The 18,408-nt window shown below is 57.3% G+C and overlaps 1 protein-coding gene across 3 annotated transcripts in view; it reads right to left on the bottom strand.

The window, feature by feature from the left end:
- Window positions 1-18,408, bottom strand: part of DNAAF5 (dynein axonemal assembly factor 5) — a 49,240-nt gene that overhangs the window by 24,782 nt on the left and 6,050 nt on the right. For all 3 annotated transcript variants that reach the window (XM_045048063.1, XM_023246634.2, XM_023246633.2), the window contains exons 3-5: window positions 13,485-13,609; window positions 12,984-13,102; window positions 909-1,141 (exon numbers count right to left, since the gene is read on the bottom strand). In XM_045048063.1, the coding sequence (XP_044903998.1) occupies window positions 909-1,141; window positions 12,984-13,102; window positions 13,485-13,609 (477 nt within the window). The remainder of the gene's footprint in view (window positions 1-908; window positions 1,142-12,983; window positions 13,103-13,484; window positions 13,610-18,408) is intronic.

Here is an 18,408-nt window from a genome sequence, read left to right as displayed (position 1 = left end):
CCCCGCGGCTCCCTGCAGGCCTCCCGGCCCTCCCGCGGCTCCCTGCAGGCCTCCAGGCCCAGCACAGACAGGGAGGTCTGTGCCCGGCATGTGTGCCACAGTTAGTGCCCACCGGGTCCCACAAGCCTTGGCTGCTGCCGGTGACCCAAGCTTGCTTCGAACAAACAGCCGCTCGCTGGCACCACCGTGCCATGGGTGCCACTGGGCAGTCAGGACAGCGGGCCCTAGGGCATCGGGAGGAGTGAAAAAAGCCGACCTCTAAAGGGCACACTGCACGATCCCATCTACACAGTATCCCCTGGTGACAGAATGGGACGACCACCAGACTGTCAGGTCACTGTTGCAGGCCCACATACGTCGGAAGTGAGGTCCACGTGGGCTGTGGCTTGGCAAGGTGGGCCAATCAGGACAAGGGAAGTAAACCCGAGGCTCGACTGGCTGCACACGGGGTGGCGCTAACCGCCAGCCGTCACACGCCGGGCCGCACCCCTGCCTGGCTTTCCCTGCAGAGCCCGTGGGTGTGACGGCCATCAGGGCCAGGGAGGCGCCCTCCTGCCCAAGCTAGACTCTCAGGAACAAGCCCGTGGATGGTGTCCCCGGCTCACTGGTGGGATCGATGCATCCAGAGCCGTCGCCTGCACATGCTGGGAGCGCAGCTGTGGGGAGCGGCAGGCTGGAGCCTGCTGAAGAGGGACCCTACGTGTCCCCCCTCCGCGGGACCAGAAACCAGACATGGGTTGTGCAGGGGCTGTGAGCGAGGGTGCGGCTGCCAAGACCCCAGGGGATCTTAGGCGATGCGAACGTTATCTTGGCCCTCCCGTTTGGTAAAACCCACAGACCCGCGACCTAACCAGGGGGAAGTCCACAACCCGTAGCCACAGCTTCCGTGACCGTTAGAGGCAACTCACGCTGCGGACCACGGCCCTGTCGTCGTCGGCACAGGCCCGGTGCAGGGTTCGCAGGATGACCTCCAGGTGCTGCGTGACGTGGTCCTCGGCGTGCAGCAGCAGCACGGCCAGCAGCTGCGCGGCCTTCACCCTGGTCCCCGCCACCCAGTCAGTGACATCATGACAGATGGCGGGAAGGATCTTGGAGAGGTTTCTGAAGACGAGCTCCCGACAGCCCAACCCGGGGCGGTTGTCTGCAGGTGGAAAACACAAACTGCAATTCACAAAGCACGTCTCACAACTCCTAGGGAAGGTCATTCGTCACACATCCCTTGTTTGAGGTGCGCCTGCAAGTCCCATTTCATTTCGAGATCTTAAAAACGCAGGCTGACTCTGAGGACGGAGATGGAGCCACGTGGCCTCACTTGGCTTAAAAGTTTTGTATGGCGACTGAGGTCTAAGTGACACACAACCAAGTGCACTGCGTGCCTAACCCGATGTGTTCTGACACACGGATACACCTCCGCACCAGTGCTGCAAGCAGGATGCAGCTACCCGTCGCCCCAAAGCTTCCAGCACCCCTGTGGTGCTCCCAGGCTCCCCACTCCGCTTCCCGTCGCTGCACACAGGCCGTCTCTAAGCGGGACCGTGCGGCTCACACCGGCTTCGCCGGCTCCCGGCCCCCTCCCCCCATCCGTGTGGCCGTATGCCTTCATCCCTCTGCCTGTCCGTCACCTGCCGGGACCTCGGGCTGCTTCCCGGGCTGGCTGTGGCCAAGAAGGTTGCGTGGACGCAGCGGCCGCTTCCACGACAATACTTCACCGAACGGGCAGCGGCCTCACCCCTTCCAAAGTGGCCGCGCCGCTTCGCATCCTGCCTCCTGGGCGTGTGGGGGGCCAGTGCTCAACGACAGCCACTTAGAGCGTGTGTGGAGCCTGCTGTGGTTCCTGTTGCTTCCTAAGGACGCGGAGCAGCTTCTCGCGAGGTTGTTTGTATCTTCCGTGGTGAGGCGCTCTACAAAATCTGCCCACTAAAAAATCTGTTCTTGTATCATCGAGTTCTGAGCGTTGTTTCTGTATTCTGAATGCAGCCCTTCAATCTGTAATTTGCAAATCTTTTCCGTCTGTGGCTGTTGCTTCACTCTGTCAACAACGTCTTCCACGGAGCACAGGTCATCAGTCTGGTGAAGCCCACTTCATTGGCTCCCCTTCCACCCACGACGCTCCCCACGATGTGCGAGAGAATGCCCCAACCCCCGCTCACAGAGGTTTACAGGCTTAGGTGCTACATTTAGGTCCAGGATGCAATTCAGGTTAATTTTTGAAAATCATATGAGGAATGGACCCAAATTCATACCCAATTATGTGCAAATCCAATTCTTCCAGCACCAACGCTGAAAGACCATCCTTTCTCCGCCAAATTGTCACGGAACCCGTCAAAGATCAGCCGTCCACATGCGTGGGTGTCTACTTGTGGACAAGTGACCCCTGCCCTGTTCACCACCCCCCCCCCCAACCTGTGGGTTGGCCCCATGCAGTCTGGAGTTCTGTGCTCTCACTCTGCAGATTGTTCTGGAAAAGGAAGCGTTAGCCTTTCAACTTTGCTCTCCGTTGTCAACGTTCTGGCTGCCCTAGGTCCTCCGTATTTCCATGTGATCTTAGAGTAACTTTGTTAATTTCCACAAAAACAGGTTCAAAGATTCTGATTAGAAGTCTGATCTTAAAAATTTTAAACTCTGTTCTCAAACTATTCCAAAAGTAGAAGAGGAAGGAAAACTTCCAAATTCATTCTGTGAAGCCAGTACCACCGTGATACCACACAAAAAAAGAGAACTATAGGCCAGTATCCCTCATGCACACAGGTGCAAAAGTCCTCAACAGAATATTAGCAAACCAAATCTAGCAGTACATTAAAAAACTCACTCACCACAATCAAGTAGGAAGGATTCCCGGGCTGCAAGCATGGTTCAATATTCAAAAATCAATCAACGTGATACATTCCATTAATAAAAGGACAGGTAAGAACCACATGATCATTTCAATAGATGCAGAAAAAACTTTTGACAAAGTACAACATCCATTCGTGATAAAAACCCTCAACAAAGTGGAAATAGAAGGAACAAACCGCAACATAATAAAGGCCATATATGAAAACCCCAGGGAACATCATACTCCATGGGAAAAAAACCGAGAGCTTTTCCCTAAGGTCAGGACCTAGACAAGGACGTCCACCCTCACCACTGTTGTTCAACACGGTACCGGAAGTCCTAGCCTCAGCAATCAGACAACACAAAGGAATAAAAGGTATCCAGATTAGTAAAGAAGAAGTAAAATTTTCACTATTTGCAGATGACATGATACTATATATGGGAAACCGGAAAGACACCACCAAAAAAAAAACCCTGCTGGAACTGATACATGAATTCAGGAAAGTTGCAGGATACAAACTCAATGTATAGGACTGTGTTGCGTTTCTATACACCAATAATGAAACAGCAGAAAGAAAAATTAAGAAAACTATCCCATTTACAATTGCACCAAAATACTAAGACACCCAGGAATAAACCTAACCAAGAAGGTAAAAAAAGACCTGTATCTGAAAACTATAAAACATTAACGAAAAAAACTGAAAAGGACACAAAGAAATGCAAAGACATTCCATGCTCATGGATTGAAAGAACCAATATTGTTGAAATGTCCATACTACCCAAACCAATCTACAGATTGAAGATTTTATTAAGTATTCTTGAGACCCAACATAGAGCCCAAACTCACAACCTCGAGATCAAGAGTCGCACACTCCACTGACTGAGCCAGCCAGGGGCCCCAGCAATCTACACAGTTAATGCAATCCTATCAAGATACCAACAGTATTTTTCACAGAGCTAGAACAAACAATCCTAAAATTTGTATGGAACCACAAAAGACCGCGAATAACCAAAGCCATCTTGAAAAACCAAAACAAAGCTGGAGGCATCACAATTCTGGACCTCAAGCTGTATTACGAAGCTATAGTGATCACAGCAGTATGGGATTGGCACAAAAACAGACACGCAGGTCAATAGAACGGAAGAGAGAACCCAAAAATGAACCCACGATTATATGGTCGATTAATCCTCGACGAAGCAGAAGAAAATATCCAGTGTGAAAAAGACGCTTCAACAAATGGTGCTGGGGAAACTGGACCACTTTCTTACACTAGGCATAAAAATAAACTCAAAATGGATTAAAGACCTAAAAATCCTACAGTAGAACACAGGCACACAGGCAGTAACTTCTTTGACATTGGCTGTCCGTAGCAACTTTTTCCTAGATATGTCTCCTGAGTCCATGGAAATAAATAAACTATTGAGACTATATCAAAATAAAAAGCTTCTAAACAGTGAAGGAAACAATCAACAAAACTAAAAGCCAGCCTATGGAATGGGAGAAGATATTTGCAAATGACATATCTGATAAAGGGTGAATATCCAAACATATAAAAAAAAAATATACAACTCAACACCTAAAAACCAAACAATCCAATTAAAAAAGGGGCAGAAGACATGAACAGACACTTCTCCAAGGACGACATCCAGATGCCAACAGACACTTGAGAAAGTGCTCGTCATCACTGATCATCAGGGAAATTACACATCAAAACTACAACGAGGTACCACCTCACAGAACAGCTAAAATCAACAACACAAGAAACAGCCAGTGTTGGCGAGGATAGAGAAAGGGGAACTCTCACGCACTGTTGGTGGGAATGCAAACTGGGGCAGCCACTCTGGAAAACACTACGGAGGTTCCTCAAAAATTAAAAATAGAACTTACTCTACGATTCAGTAATTGCACAAGAACACTAATTCAAAGGGGCACATGCCCCCCACGTTATAGCAGCGCAATCAACGACGGCCAAGCTGTAAAGCAGCCCCAGTGTCCACTGATTGATGAACAGACAAGAAGATGTGGCATCTGTGCAATGGAATATTATTCAGCCTTAAAAAAGAACGAGATCTTGCCCTTTGCAACCACACGGATAGATCTAGGGAGTATTATGCTAAGAAGGTGAGTCGGTCAGAAAAAGACAAATACCAGATGACTTCACTCATGTGGAATTTAAGAAAACAAAACAGGGGCGCCTGGGTGGCGCAGTCGGTTAAGCGTCCGACTTCAGCCAGGTCACGATCTCGCGGTCCGTGGGTTCGAGCCCCGCGTCGGGCTCTGGGCTGATGGCTCAGAGCCTGGAGCCTGTTTCCGATTCTGTGTCTCCCTCTCTCTCTGCCCCTCCCCCATTCATGCTCTGTCTCTCTCTGTCCCAAAAATAAATAAACGTTGAAAAAAAAATTAAAAAAAAAAAAAAAGAAAACAAAACAAAAAAATGAACAAAGGCAGAGAGAGAGAGAGAGAGAGAGAGAGAGAGAGAGAGGCAAACTACGAAACAGACTCCTAACTAGGGAACACATGGCTGGTCACGGGGGGGGGGGGGGGGGGGGGGGGGAGGGGGAAACAGGCAACGGGGAAAAGGACGCAGCTGTGATGGGCAGCAGGTGGTGTGTGCAGCGTGAATCACTACTCTGTACGCCTGAGAATGTTACGCTGCACGGTAACTAACCGAAATTCAAACGAAAACTTCACGAAAATTCAAAACTCTAAAGGCAGAAAGGAAACTGAGATCAAAGTGCAAAGGCTGTGTTTTAGGAGAAGCAACAGTATGCGCCGTGAGGCCCCATTTCCAGGTTCCAGGTCTTCCCGGTTACTTTTCTGTGCTCGTGCTGTATTAGGAAATCAGTTCCACGCGACTCCTTGTTGGCTGTTGAGGTGAGCCTGCTGTAATTTTGCCAACAACAAATAAACAAGAAATACCTTTCTTCCTAATGATGCATCCAGTGTGGGAACCCTGTCAGATGAGGGGACATGAAGCAGGGTGGCAGGTGACAAGGGGCCACGAGGCATTTTCGCAGAATCACGGGGCCTCACTACATCTGTGTTCTGAAGCCTACCTTCCTGTGCTGGTTAATAGAGCAGAAGTGACCATACTCTTCCGGACCAGGGGTCCAGGAGCCACATGTGGCGTGCTGCCTCCTTCTGTAAATTGAGTGGCAGCGGGGGACGCGGCTGCGCCTGCTCATTTACTATCGTCTAGGGCCGCTGCGACATCACCACAGCGAGTGGACCAGCTGTGGCACACACGTGGCCTCCCAAGCCTGATCTACCGACCGTGTGGTCTTTCACAGAAAGAGTTGGCTGAACCCCATTCCAGACTCTAGAATTGCAATTTCCAGCCTGGTAGCTGCTAACCAACATGGCTGTTTGAAGTTTGTTAGGCTTAAATGAATTAAAATCCAGTTTCTCGGTCCCCGAAGAACATTTCAAGTGCTCAGTAGCCTAGCCCACAGCTGGCGGCTGCTGTCCCGGGCGGCAGAGAACGCCCCGTCTCGGTACAGTCCTCGTGCTCAGTGCTGCACTGGAAGACGCGAGGAGAACCCAGGCTGTGGTCTCAAGCAGCAGATGGAACAGAGCACCGTCATCTACGGACTGATCCTTGGTGTCCTCGATTTGCCAAACGAAACAGCCAGTCGAGTAGCTGGGGAGAATGAACTAGGTGGCCCGGGGGGATGGCCAGGGACACGAAATGCACCTGCTACCCCTGGCCCCAGAAACCAGGGCACCCGCCTCTGTGCCTGGCTGTTCCCGGCGCTCCGGGACACACGCTCTCCCCACGGCACATGCAGGGCCGCTCTGGACACGCAGGTCTTCGTGGTGTGCTGTGTGCTCTCCAGCCCCAGGGCCATGGGCGGCTCCCGTCCGGTGGCTCTGCGAGCACCTGTGGGTGCAGGCATTCTAATCCCGGGAGAGCCTCTGGGTCTGGGGGCACAGGTGGTGTGTCCTTTCCTTACATTTAGGTCCAGGCTGTGCTTAGACAGAGACAGGGATACAGTGAGGCACATTCAAACAGCTGGCACCTAGAAGCTTCCATAGCTGTCATCTCCAAAACGATCACTTTGGCGGAAGTAAACCCTCCCACTCCCTCTGGGTGTGTGCATCCCCGTGTGGCCTCCTGGAGAATATATAAACGAAGTAAACAGGATGTGAGGGAGAAACGGGCCTGGGCGAGTGGCAGCCTGTGGCCGGGGCGGCCCCGGACCTGGCTCTACCCTCAGAGCGCCCACGTCCCAGATGTTCAACTCAGACCTGACCCCAAACTACAGCCCCTCCAGCAGTCCGCCGTCAGGGTGCTGGGCCTTCCCGGCACCTGCGTCCTCGGGTGCCGCGGCTCCAGAGTCCCATCACGCTAGGGCCATCCCCGGAGACCAAGCCCTGAGCGGGGCAAGAGGCCGTCGAGCCACCATCTTCTGGACCGTGGGGCGGGAGCCCCCAGTACATGCTCGCTGGACCCACCAACAGCCTGCTAACCCTGACACGCCTTGCAGGCTTCGCGGCGCCGCCGAGCTGTGATCTAGCTGCCTTGGAAGCTACTCGCGGCCCTGTGCTCGGAGGGGCTACCCCCAGTGGTTCCCCAGCCCACAGAGCCCCGTGCTGCTGGCCGCCAGCCCCTCCCCTGCCCCGAGTCGGCTTTCCCCGCCTACCCTTCCACCTTTTCTAGAGGGCTCATGTGACCGAGCCTGTTCACTAAACACGACGTTTCTGAGTCATTCATGTCGTAGCACACGTCAGAACACTCCTCTTCGTGGCCAGGTGCTGCTCCACGGTGGCAGCAGACACGACTTGTGGACACGGGAACCAGCTGGTGGACCCTGGGTGCTCCCACTTTGGGGCTGTTATAAACGATGCTGCTGTGAACACGCACGTCCGTGTCTTGTCGAGCATTCTCCTGGGCTGGGACGGTGGGGTCACGTGATCGCGTGGGAAGTGCAGGTCCATCCGGGTTGGGACAGCGGGGTCACATGGTAACTGCGTGTTTAACACTTGAAGACGCTCCCAAACTTTTCCAAAGCAGCGGCACCATTTCTCACCTTTGCACCGGCACCGCGTGAGGCTTCTCTTTCCCCACGTCGCGATTACTGTTGACCTAGGAAACCACGCGAGGTCAGCATTCCTGTTTGTCCTGGAATCCGGGGAAGCGCCCCGAGGCCTGAGTGATCGACTCATGTCCAGAGTCCAGACTGCAGCTCAGCCGCTATCTTCTCATCTTGTCCCTGAAAAGTCCCGGGCATGCAGAGGCAGCTCAAGCGGACAGAGGGCGGCCGGCGTGCTGGCTCGGCCCCACAGAACCAGCCGCCGTTACCAGCCTTGCTCAACCTTACAGCAAGCAGGCCAGACAGACGCTCGTACGGCCAATTTGTTTTCATAATTGAAACAGAATTAACCGACGGCCACAGACAATTGCTTCACCTCGCTAGAAACCAAACGTGAAGGTCAGGAGTAACACGGCAACCTCGTGTCGCCTCCGGGGGCGACACCGTAAAGGTGGGCTGCGAAGGAGGGTCAGAGCCAGCGGGGTGTCAAGTCTGTGCGCACGGGAGGCAGACAGGCTCTGGGAGTGGTGACCTCTGGGCCTGAGGTCAAAGTTCAAATCCTGGCTCAAAGCGCAGGTGTTCTGTCTTCCCTGTAGGTGTCCTTGATTCATCCCGAGGTCGTTTTTCCCACCAGCTGACCTGGGGCTTTATCATCGGGCTGGGTGGGTGCCCGGGGGGCTGCCAGGCCTGTGGGTGATGCCCCTGGTGCAGACGCAGCAGCCGAGACCCATCCTGGGGGAGGGAGGGGCGCGGTCTGCAAATGGGCAGAGTGCCCCCCACCGTGCTGGGGTTTTAACTCAAGGAGGGGTCAACACAAAACCTTGACTAAGCTGGGCCAGAAGCACGCAGAACGTTATGTCGGCTTAGTTTTTGCACCATCAGGCAAAGCGCAATTTAATTGTGGGCAGAAAAACAGCTCAGCGGCTTTTTAAAGCGCGTATCTAAGTGTGCCGCCAGGTCTGCCCTGAATGCGTGTGGGTTTATGAGGCACCACAAACAGGCAGGGTGACACTCGGGCTTCTGCACGAGGTTCCCGTGGATGCGGCTCAGAGTCGACCAGAGACCGTCCCTCCTCAAGAAGTGCAGGGGGCGGCGGTCAGCGGGAAGGCTGGGGAGGGTCACCAAGGACACACACCCGTGTCCGAAGCCCCAACCTGGCTCAGGCGGGTGCCGGTCCTGACTCCCTGCCCGTGGACCAGCCGCTCCCTGCTTTGGGCCTGGGCGCCTCACCTCCGATAAGGAGAAAACCAGGTTCGCCCAGGCTTCTGAGCAGCGGGACCCCGCCCGTGTCCCGGAGCCCCTGCTCCCCAGCACCCAAGGCTCCAAGTGGCTGTGCTGTGCGCCACGGACCCTCGCTTGGTTGCACACGGTGCAAACCCGCCCCCGCCCCCCATGCCCGCCCATCTCTCCTCCGCACAATGAGACTTTCCTGACCACTGCCACCTCTCCAGATACCTGGACGAAACAGGCAAGCAGAGCAGGTCTGAGCTCTGCAAAGAACATGAAAACCCTGAAGGGCGTCACCGTGAAAGCGCTCACGTTACAACGGTGTTTATTCAAACGGAACTCTACTTATTTCTAAGCTGGGGAAAAACCAACTCTGTTCTCTCTTGCGTCAAAAGGTCTGGCAAGCCGGTCACCGTCACGAGGAAATGCTTTCCTCTTCGCTCAAGCGGCACCAAGGACAGCAGTGTTCACAGGAGGAAAGTTTCCGGGAGAAGGGACTCCGGAACCCACGATTCGAGGGCGCGACGGATGGGCACGTCCTCTGCAAGCACGAACCTGCACTTCTTGGTTCAGCGAGCGGCTGACTCCGGGACGTAGCTGGGTTCTAAAAGTGGAGATTTATTTCTGTGCTGCAACAGGACACTTGCGTTTGTCAAGCTAATGGCAAACCGTGTGGTGACGAGCACGGCCCATGCTACGCGTGCCTGGTCCGAACCCCGATGTGACAGGACGCAGGTCCCTCGGCAGTGAGCTGTGCGCCTCCTCAAATCCGTCCGTCCGCTCACGGAAGCACGGTGTCAGGGACAGCGAGAGGCCCGTGAGCAGGAGGGAGTCTCCTTCTGCGAGTCAGGGTGAGGGGAGCAGGCCCCGCCAGGGCCGCCGGCCATGGGCAAGCTGGGGACTCCAAAGGCACTCTGGCCAGAGAGAAGGGGCGCAGGACACAGAGCCGACAGAGGCCCATGCCCAGAACGCGCGAGGAATCCTCACAACTAGACAGTAAGACAACAAACAACCCAATTTAACCCGGACGACAGATCTGGGCACTCGACCCAAGAAGACGCGTGGATGAGCACAGGGCGTGAGTGCACGACAGACGCTGAAGTCAGATTAGAGCCACGACACGCCCGTGAGGACGGCCAAACAGCAGACCCAATGCCACGGCGTGTGCTGACCAGGACCAACAGCGACCTGCCCCCTGCAGGTGGGACGCAGACACGCAGCTGAGAGACAGAGAAACACAGAGACAGAGAGAGAGAGAAAAAGAGACTGAGAGAAACAGAGAGAGAGAGAGAGACACACACAGACTGAGAGAGACACAGAGAGACAGAGGGAGAGAGAGAGATACAGAGAGACACGGAAACAGAGAAAGAGACTGAAACAGAGAGACACAGAGAGATTGACAGAGTCACAGAGAAACAGAGACACAGAGAAGACAGACACAGAGACAGAGAGAGAGAGGACACAGAGAGACACCCAGAGACAGAGAGACACGGAGACAGAGAGAGAGAGAAAAAGAGACTGAGAGAAACAGAGAGAGAGAGAGAGAGAGACACAGACTGAGAGACAGACAGACACAGAGAGACAGAAAGGACACAGAGACACAGAGAGACAGAGGGAGAGAGAGACTGAGAGATACAGGGAGACACGGAGACAGAGACAGAGACTGAAACAGAGAGACACAGAGAGATTGAGAGACAGAGACACAGAGAAACAGAGACACAGAGACAAAGACTGAGAGAGACACAAAGACTGAGAGACAGAGACACAGAGAAACAGAGACACAGAGAGACAGAGACTGAGACAGACACAGAAAGATAGAGACACAGAGAGACAAACAGACACAGACTGAGAGACAAAAAGAGAGCGAGAGACAGAGAGACAGAGAGAATGGCAGCACCCACTCCCTGGGGCTTAACCGAGAGAGAGAACATAGTTCATGCAGAGACCCGGATGCAGGTACTCAGACAGGCCTTAATCGAAATCACCCAAACCCAGAAATGACCTAAAAATCCTGGCTCCAGCGGTAGGTAAACTGAGGCACGTCCACAGAAGGAGATGCTCCCCGAGGCAGGAAGGTAGGCCCCCACCCTAGGGAGCCTTCTGTGGGAAGGGCGAATGTGCAAACGGAAATGATCTCACGGCCGTGTCACGAGTCGAGGGGAGGCAGGCGGCAGGGCCTGGGGTGGCTCATGAAATCTGATGTATGAAATGGTGAAAAAAAAAAAATCTTAAAACTTAGATTTGAAAGTCTAATTATAAAGAAGTAATTTTAGGAGAAAAATGCTAACAATCTAACAAAACCTAGTGCTCATACCGCTAACCACGATTGGAATTTGTCCCAAACTCGTTCCGGTGGGATTGAAGCAAGCCTCTGGAAGGTGGTTGTCTTGGAGCCTGAGAGCCACCAGCCTGCGTGCCCGAGCCCTGCGTGACCCGGGAGATGACCCAGCACTGCGCCCACACTGGACAAAATGTCCCTGCGGCGGGAGGACGGCCCCGCGTGCACGCGGGTAGCCGGGGGAGGGGGGGCAGGGCGACAGGCTGACCACTCCTGGGCGGAGACCCACGTGACACATGGGGAGCTGTCGGCCGAGAACCTCAGGTTTGCCCAGGGCCGGGGAGGGAGGCGTCCCGACCTCACGTCCCAGGGCGGTCGTCATTTCCCATCCGCGGTGAGAAGCCGGCCGGGACGGCCCGTCGGCAAACGGAGTGTGGTCTCCCGCCGGGCCAAGTGGCAAGATGCTGCCTCCAGGCAGCGGAGGGCAGGAAGGCCCCTTCGGAGCTCGGCTTCCTTCGCAGGTGACGAGGGCGCGTTTAAAAATAAAATCACAGGGGCGCCTGGGTGGCGCAGTCGGTTGGGCGTCCAGCTTCAGCCAGGTCACGATCTCGCGGTCCGTGAGTTCGAGCCCCGCGTCAGGCTCTGGGCTGATGGCTCGGAGCCTGGAGCCTGTTTCCGATTCTGTGTCTCCCTCTCTCTCTGCCCCTCCCCCGTTCAAGCTCTGTCTCTCTCTGTCCCCAAAAAATAAACGTTGAAAAAAAAAATTAAAAAAAATGTTTAAAAATAAAATCACAGCGAGCTTTACGTCGAAGGTCCACACTTTAAAAAGACGCCGCGCTGTCAAGCTTTACTGAGGCAGAAAAACCCCGCCAGCCGCTGAAGTTGGCCCTTTCTATGACCTGTGTGATCTCCCCTGTACCAGCCGAGCACACTCCGGAAGGGGTCACGGGGCTGGGAGCCTGGGGGGGCTGGGGGGCAGCTCCCGAGCCGGCCTCGGAGCCCCCGTCGTGGCAGGCACAAAGCGCAAGCACCTGTGTCCGCGCGGCCCTCACGCCGCGGGCTCCTCGTGGCCGCTATCGACCGACCGCGCATCTTTACCACCACGGCCCTCGCCAGCGTTGTGTTTGAAGGAGACACGTTGCAGACAGACCGCAGCAGGAATGCTGCATCCCTGTGGAAAGCTCTGCTCGGCACGTGGGTCCGTGGGGCAGGGAGGAGGGACGGCTCCGGGGGTGGCTCCGCCCGGCCTGGCTCGTGTGCCCAGGACACGCCGACGACGACACGTGTGTGCTCGCGGTGTGGCAGGGAACCACAGGGAGGCTGTGGGGGTGCCTCTGTTCTGAGCGCGCCCCTGGCCCGGGCCCTGCTCCTCCCCTGTAACTGCATTTTGGGTGCAGTTCACAGGTCCTCTTGTAAAGTGGCAGCACCGCCTACTTCCACGATTCCTGCCACGGCCAGCAGCCGCCGCCCACGGCTTCGCGGCCTGACGGATCCCCAACACCCGCAGCGGGCCCAGAGGGGAAGGCCCCAGGGAGGTGTCCTGGGCCGGGTCTCCGGCACGCTCTACTGTGCGGGCCCGCGCCCCAGCCCCGCCACAGAACCCCTCACCCACCGGGCGGCCCACACTCACCTGGCGAGGGGTGGTGGGCTGGAGGGGGCGAGGCGAAGTCCAGCTTATCTTTGAGGTCGTCTTCGTTCTCCCTCTGCCACTGCAGACCCACCTTCTCCCAGAGGCTGGCGGCTGTGAGCCTGTGGGACAACATACGCGTCAGGCGGGCGTGCGGAAGGCCGGAGCCACGTCTGCCCCCAAGGGTGCTGAGAACTCCAAGGGCTTCTGACGGCTCTGCTCACAGTGCTAAACCCAGATGGACTCCTTGACGTGCCCGAAGCACCGGGAACTCTCGACTATTTAAAAGCCGCAGACGCGTCCAGTGGGACACACGATCCCACAGCAAGCAGGACAGAGGGGACGAGGCGGGCTCCAGGAGGGACTCCGCAGCAGACACAGCACTGCTGCTGTAAGTGACAACTTCGGAGGGGCCCCTGACGGTCCCGGAAACACGGGCACCCGCACCCGGCTGGCCCAGGCCTCGCCCAGAGCGGCGGCCACCAGCATGAGCTCTGTACTTACGCGATCTCAGGGATGTCGTCCTCGAGGTTGCTAAGCAACAGCGGGATCAGCTTGTGGAAGAAGGAGTAGCGGTCCCGCAGGTCCAGCAGCCAGCCCCCCACCACACAAGTCACCGCCTGCCGCACCTGCACGCGAAGGAAGTGTGTGGGGGGGGGAAGGGCTTCAGCCGGGCACAGGACGTGCAGAGGGAACCCGCCACGCAGACCCTGCAGCGAGCTCGGGCGCTGCCATCCTGGCCCGACGCCCACCTGGGGTCCCAGAGCGGCTCTGCCGTCCACACCGCAGGCTGGCGGAGGAAACGCCAGGACCGCCCTATCTCGTGGGCGTGAGCCCACGTCTCCCGGGCTCTGGCCTGGTCCTCTGCTGGCTGCAGCAGGTCCCACGGGTCTCGCCGGCAGGGCCTTCGGTGTGGGAACCCCCCGGGGCTGGGCGCTGTCTCACCGCGGGTGTTCAAATGGGCCGTGGGCGAGCCCCCGCGAAACGTCAGCCTGCAGAGGCCACACCACCGAGGCCTCAGGCCCTGGAGCGCGAGGGCCTCCTGAGGAGGCCAACAGGGGGCCCCTGGTTCTGGCCGTGTGCCAAGGCGGCCTACAGGCCTCTGCCCACTTTGCCCGCCACAGGGAAGAAACGAGGTGCCTGAGGCCCAGCTCCCTCAGAACAGAGCCCGGGGCGGGGACTCAGCCAGCCTGGCGTCGTGGGAGGAGAGCGGGATGGGCTGAGCCCCAGCCTGCGCCCAATCCTGGGGAGCGCGGGAGCACCACCGCCGCCCTCCGAGGGCTGTGTTACCCTGGGCAGGCGGCCAGGGTACGTGCCCACCGCTGGCTGGGGCTGCGCTTGCAGGGTCCCCTGGCGGGTGTGCTGTAGGAGTGACGCCCCCCGCCGCTCACAGGTCGGGGGACCAGCGCGGGCAGCCCACGCTCATGTCTAGGCACCTGCACCGGGAGTGGGCCCTGCGGCCGCCGACCTCCCTGAAGCTCACTCTCCCTTCTCCAAAATGGGAGGACAGGACGCTGGCTCCCGGCCAGGGAGGAAGGCACCTGGGGCGGGGCTTGACGCACAGGAGGGCCAGGCGCCTGGCTCACTAACCCCAGCGGCCCGTGCGTGTAAACAGGGCCGACCAAGGGAGGGGCGGTTGGGGGTCCGCGCTACTGTTGAGCTTCTCGTGAAATTATTAACAGTCAAAACTGCAGCTAAGGAACCGGGAGAATCTGAGACGTTCTCCCAACGACCAGAGGCCCCGGTACCTACAAACGGACACCCACAGCTGCCCACGCCGACTGTGCCGCCGAGGACAGAAGTGGCATAGAGCAATCTTTCCGTGAGGTCCTCCTGCGTGACCCCGGGGCCCCGAGGGACTCCTGAGGAATCAGCGTGCCTCGGGGCAAGAGCACGAGCAGCAGGCGAGACCCCCGAAGCTCAGCCAACGCCTTGAGCTGGTGGCGCCCGAGAGCCTGTCTGACGAGGGCCTACCTGCCACCCTGCTGGGTGCCCGAACACGGGGAGCGACTGGGGCCTCTGCAGGATGGCAGGCGCTTGGGACCACCAGACTCCAGGGGGCCGGCCCCTGCAGCAAAGGCGTGTCCCGGCCGCTGGGGGTCAGGGACCTGCCAGGACCCTCCGGAGACCGTCCGGCTGCGCTCTCCCGACAGTCACTGCAATGTCCCTCAAGATCCAGGCATTCTGCAGGTTGGAGACTTCAGGTGTCTCCCCTCGTGAGCTGGGAGAGCCCGAGGGCCAGCCTCCCCCAGCCTCAAGCTGGTGTCACCAGAAACCTGCAGATCGCCATCATCACGAGACAAATTACCCCCTTCGGCTCAGGAAAACAGCACTGAGCAGAGTTGCCAAGAAACAGTTTGACTAAGCAGGAAATCTTTCAACTAAAGGAGAAAAAGCAGAATGAACCGAGAGCTCTTCCTCTCCGAGTCAGGCTGCAGACCGGGGGCGGGGCTGGGCCAGAGAGACCGGGCACCGACAGCCAAGGGGGAAGAGTCGTGTACTTAACCCAGCACGCGAGCACGGAAGACAACGTCCCACTCTCCTTTAACTGGAGCGTCTCAGGGACCCAGTGAACCGCCCGGCTCTTATGAGGAGCCCGTTTATTTCCGTACCCTGTTCTCAGCAGAGGCTAATAAGGCCGACTCCTCAGCAGACTGGCACTCGTCATCCCACCAGACTCGAAAGCAGTTGGAGGAAGTCACCTTTCCCTGGAGCTTGAGCAGTTCACGCTTGGGGGCTGGGGGTCTTTCTGTCCAGAGCCTGAGTGTAATTAACCGTCTCACGCGAAATCGTTCCGCAGCACATCACGGCCCGTGCTCACCAAATGCCTTGAATTTTACGCATCTTACATCATTTCAAGTAAGCCCCATCTTTATAATAAAAAACTTTTTTTTTAATTTTTAAAAAAAAAATTTTTTTAACGTTTTTATTTATTTTTGAGACAGGGAGAGACAGAGCATGAACAGGGGAGGGTCAGAGAGAGGGAGACACAGAATCTGAAGCAGGCTCCAGGCTCTGAGCTGTCAGCACAGAGCCCGACGCGGGACTCTAACTCACGGACCGCGAGATCATGACCTGAGCCGAAGTCGGACGTTTAACCGACTGAGCCACCCAGGTGCCCCAATAAAAAACTTTTTAAATAGTAACAACACAATAATATATTTTGCTATTTTATTTAAAAAATTTTTCAGTAGGCTCCACACCTAGCACAGAGCCCAACAAGGGGCTCAAATTCACGACCCTGAGGTCAAGACCTGAGCTGAGATCCAGAGTCAGATGCTTAACCAACCGAGCCACCCAGGCGCCTCTCAACACAATATTTTAATAACACAGCAAATTCTGTTTCAAGTATACAGTATATAAATTCAGTTAAAAAAATTAGCAGAAAGGGTTTCAACTAAACCTGTAACATTTTTAGTTCTTAATCCTGAAAAAAGTTCAACATAGTATTTCCTAAGTATGCATTGGACCTGAATAGCCGCCTAATTTGTTGCCAGTTTTCCTTCATTTTAACGTCAGGGGCAGGAGGCGGGAAGCAGACGGGGAAGGCGGGAAGATCACGAGGCGGGAAGCGGAAGGTCACGAGGCGGGAAGCAGAGGGGGAAGGCGGGAAGGTCACGAGGCGGGAAGGTCAGGAGGCAGGAGGGGGAAGGAGGGAAGGTCACAAGGCGGGGGGGCGGAGGGGGAAGGCGGGGAGGTCACGAGGCGGGAAAGTCACCAGGCGAGAGAAGGAGGGGAAGGCGGAAAGGTCATGAAGCGGGAGGGGGAAGGAGGGAAGGTCACAAAGTGGGAGGTGGAGGAGGAAGGCGGGAAGGTCACAAGGCGGGAAGGCAGGAGGCAGGAGGGGGAAGGAGGGAAGGTCACAAGGCGGGGGGCGGAGGGGGAAGGCGGGAAGGTCATGAGGTGGGAGGCGGAGGGAGAAGGCGGGAAGGTCAGGAGGCAGGAAGGGGAGGCGGGAAGGTCACGAGGCGGGAGGCGGAGGGGGAAGGTGGGGAGGTAGCGAGGCGGGAAAGTCACCAGGCAAGAGAAGGAGGAGAAGGCGGGAAGGTCATGAGGCGGGAAGGTCACAAGGCGGGAAGGTCACGAGGCAAGAAGGGGAAGGCAGGAAGGTCATGAGGTGGGAGGTGGAGGGGGAAGGCGGGAAGGTCACCAGGCGGAAGGTCAGGAAGCGGGAAGGGGAAGGCGGGAAGGTCAGGAGGCGGGAGGCGGAGGGGGAAGGCGGGAAGGTCACCAGGCGGGAAGGTCAGGAAGCGGGAAGGGGAAGGCGGGAAGGTCAGGAGGCGGGAGGCGGAGGGGGAAGGTGGGAAGGTCACCATAACGGCAGAGCACATGGGGACCCCATTTCCCCTGCGCACAGGTCCCAGATCTTCTCGCTCCTGCGGTGAAATCGAGACCTGCCACCAGAGAGTACCCTGCTCCACAAGAGCGACAGGCTCCCCGTCTCAGGCTGTTCTGACCGAACGCAGGACTCCGACACCCGCTCGGTGCCCCGAGGCAGGACTCCACCCCAGGGTCTGTAGTTCATCACATCCCCTCCCACAGCCTCGAAAGTCCCCAGAACCGCTGGGGGTGCACCGTCTCCTCCTCAGGCACCGCTCCGTCCCCGCACTCATCACCCCTCAGCACCAGTGAGGTCCTCGCAGGGCCGGGGCAGGGCCCACCCACTTCTCTGCTCCACCGGGGAGCTGGCAGAAGGCGGGGGCCTGGGGACGGCCTGAGGCCGGGCCCGGATGCCCGCTGGGCCGGCGGCAGCGGTGCAGATGGGGCGGCCGAGCTCCAGAGCTCCAGCCTGTCCAGCCTGCCGAGCCAGGCATTCCCGGGCAGGGCCCCGCGCGGCACCCAGGCAGGTCCCAGGTCCCAGGCGCTTCCATAACGGGGTCGGCGCGTCTTACCCAGACCGCGGAGAGCACACACAATCCCAGCTGCTGGCTGAGACGTCATCACCTGCAACCCGCAGGGGTGCGTGAAGACGAGGCTGACTCCAGGGGCACCCGAGGGCTGTAGAGGACACGGAGGACTATGGCCAGGGGCAGAACCCCGGCCGGTGCCTCCCCTCACGGTTGGCGCGTGTGGAGGGCGGGTTTCAGAGGAAGCCACCTCAGCCCTGCCGCGCTGGGACACCCTCTTCCCACATGCTCAGACATGTCCCGGAGACCTGAGGTGATGGACCTCCAGAGCAGGAATTCCGGGACCTACCGCCCACGTTCTGAGCCCCCTTGCCCCTGGGGCAAGCTCCGTGCCCCTCTGTGCCCCGCTTTCCCACCCGTGAGACGGGGGTCCTCACGGTCTCCTCTGCACGGGAGGGCCACACAGACCGAAAGGGTCAATTTGGGCGAAGCACCTCTAGTAAGTTACTTCTGGCAGCCACCTGCCCTGCAGTGTGGTGACCCAGGATACGGTCCGGCAAAAGCCGTAAGACAGTCGCTGC

This window comes from Felis catus, chromosome E3, assembly GCF_018350175.1.
Source record: "Felis catus isolate Fca126 chromosome E3, F.catus_Fca126_mat1.0, whole genome shotgun sequence".
Lineage (NCBI taxonomy): Eukaryota > Metazoa > Chordata > Mammalia > Carnivora > Felidae > Felis > Felis catus.
Note: the sequence above shows the minus strand (reverse complement) of the source record. Positions and strands in the feature narration are given on the sequence as shown.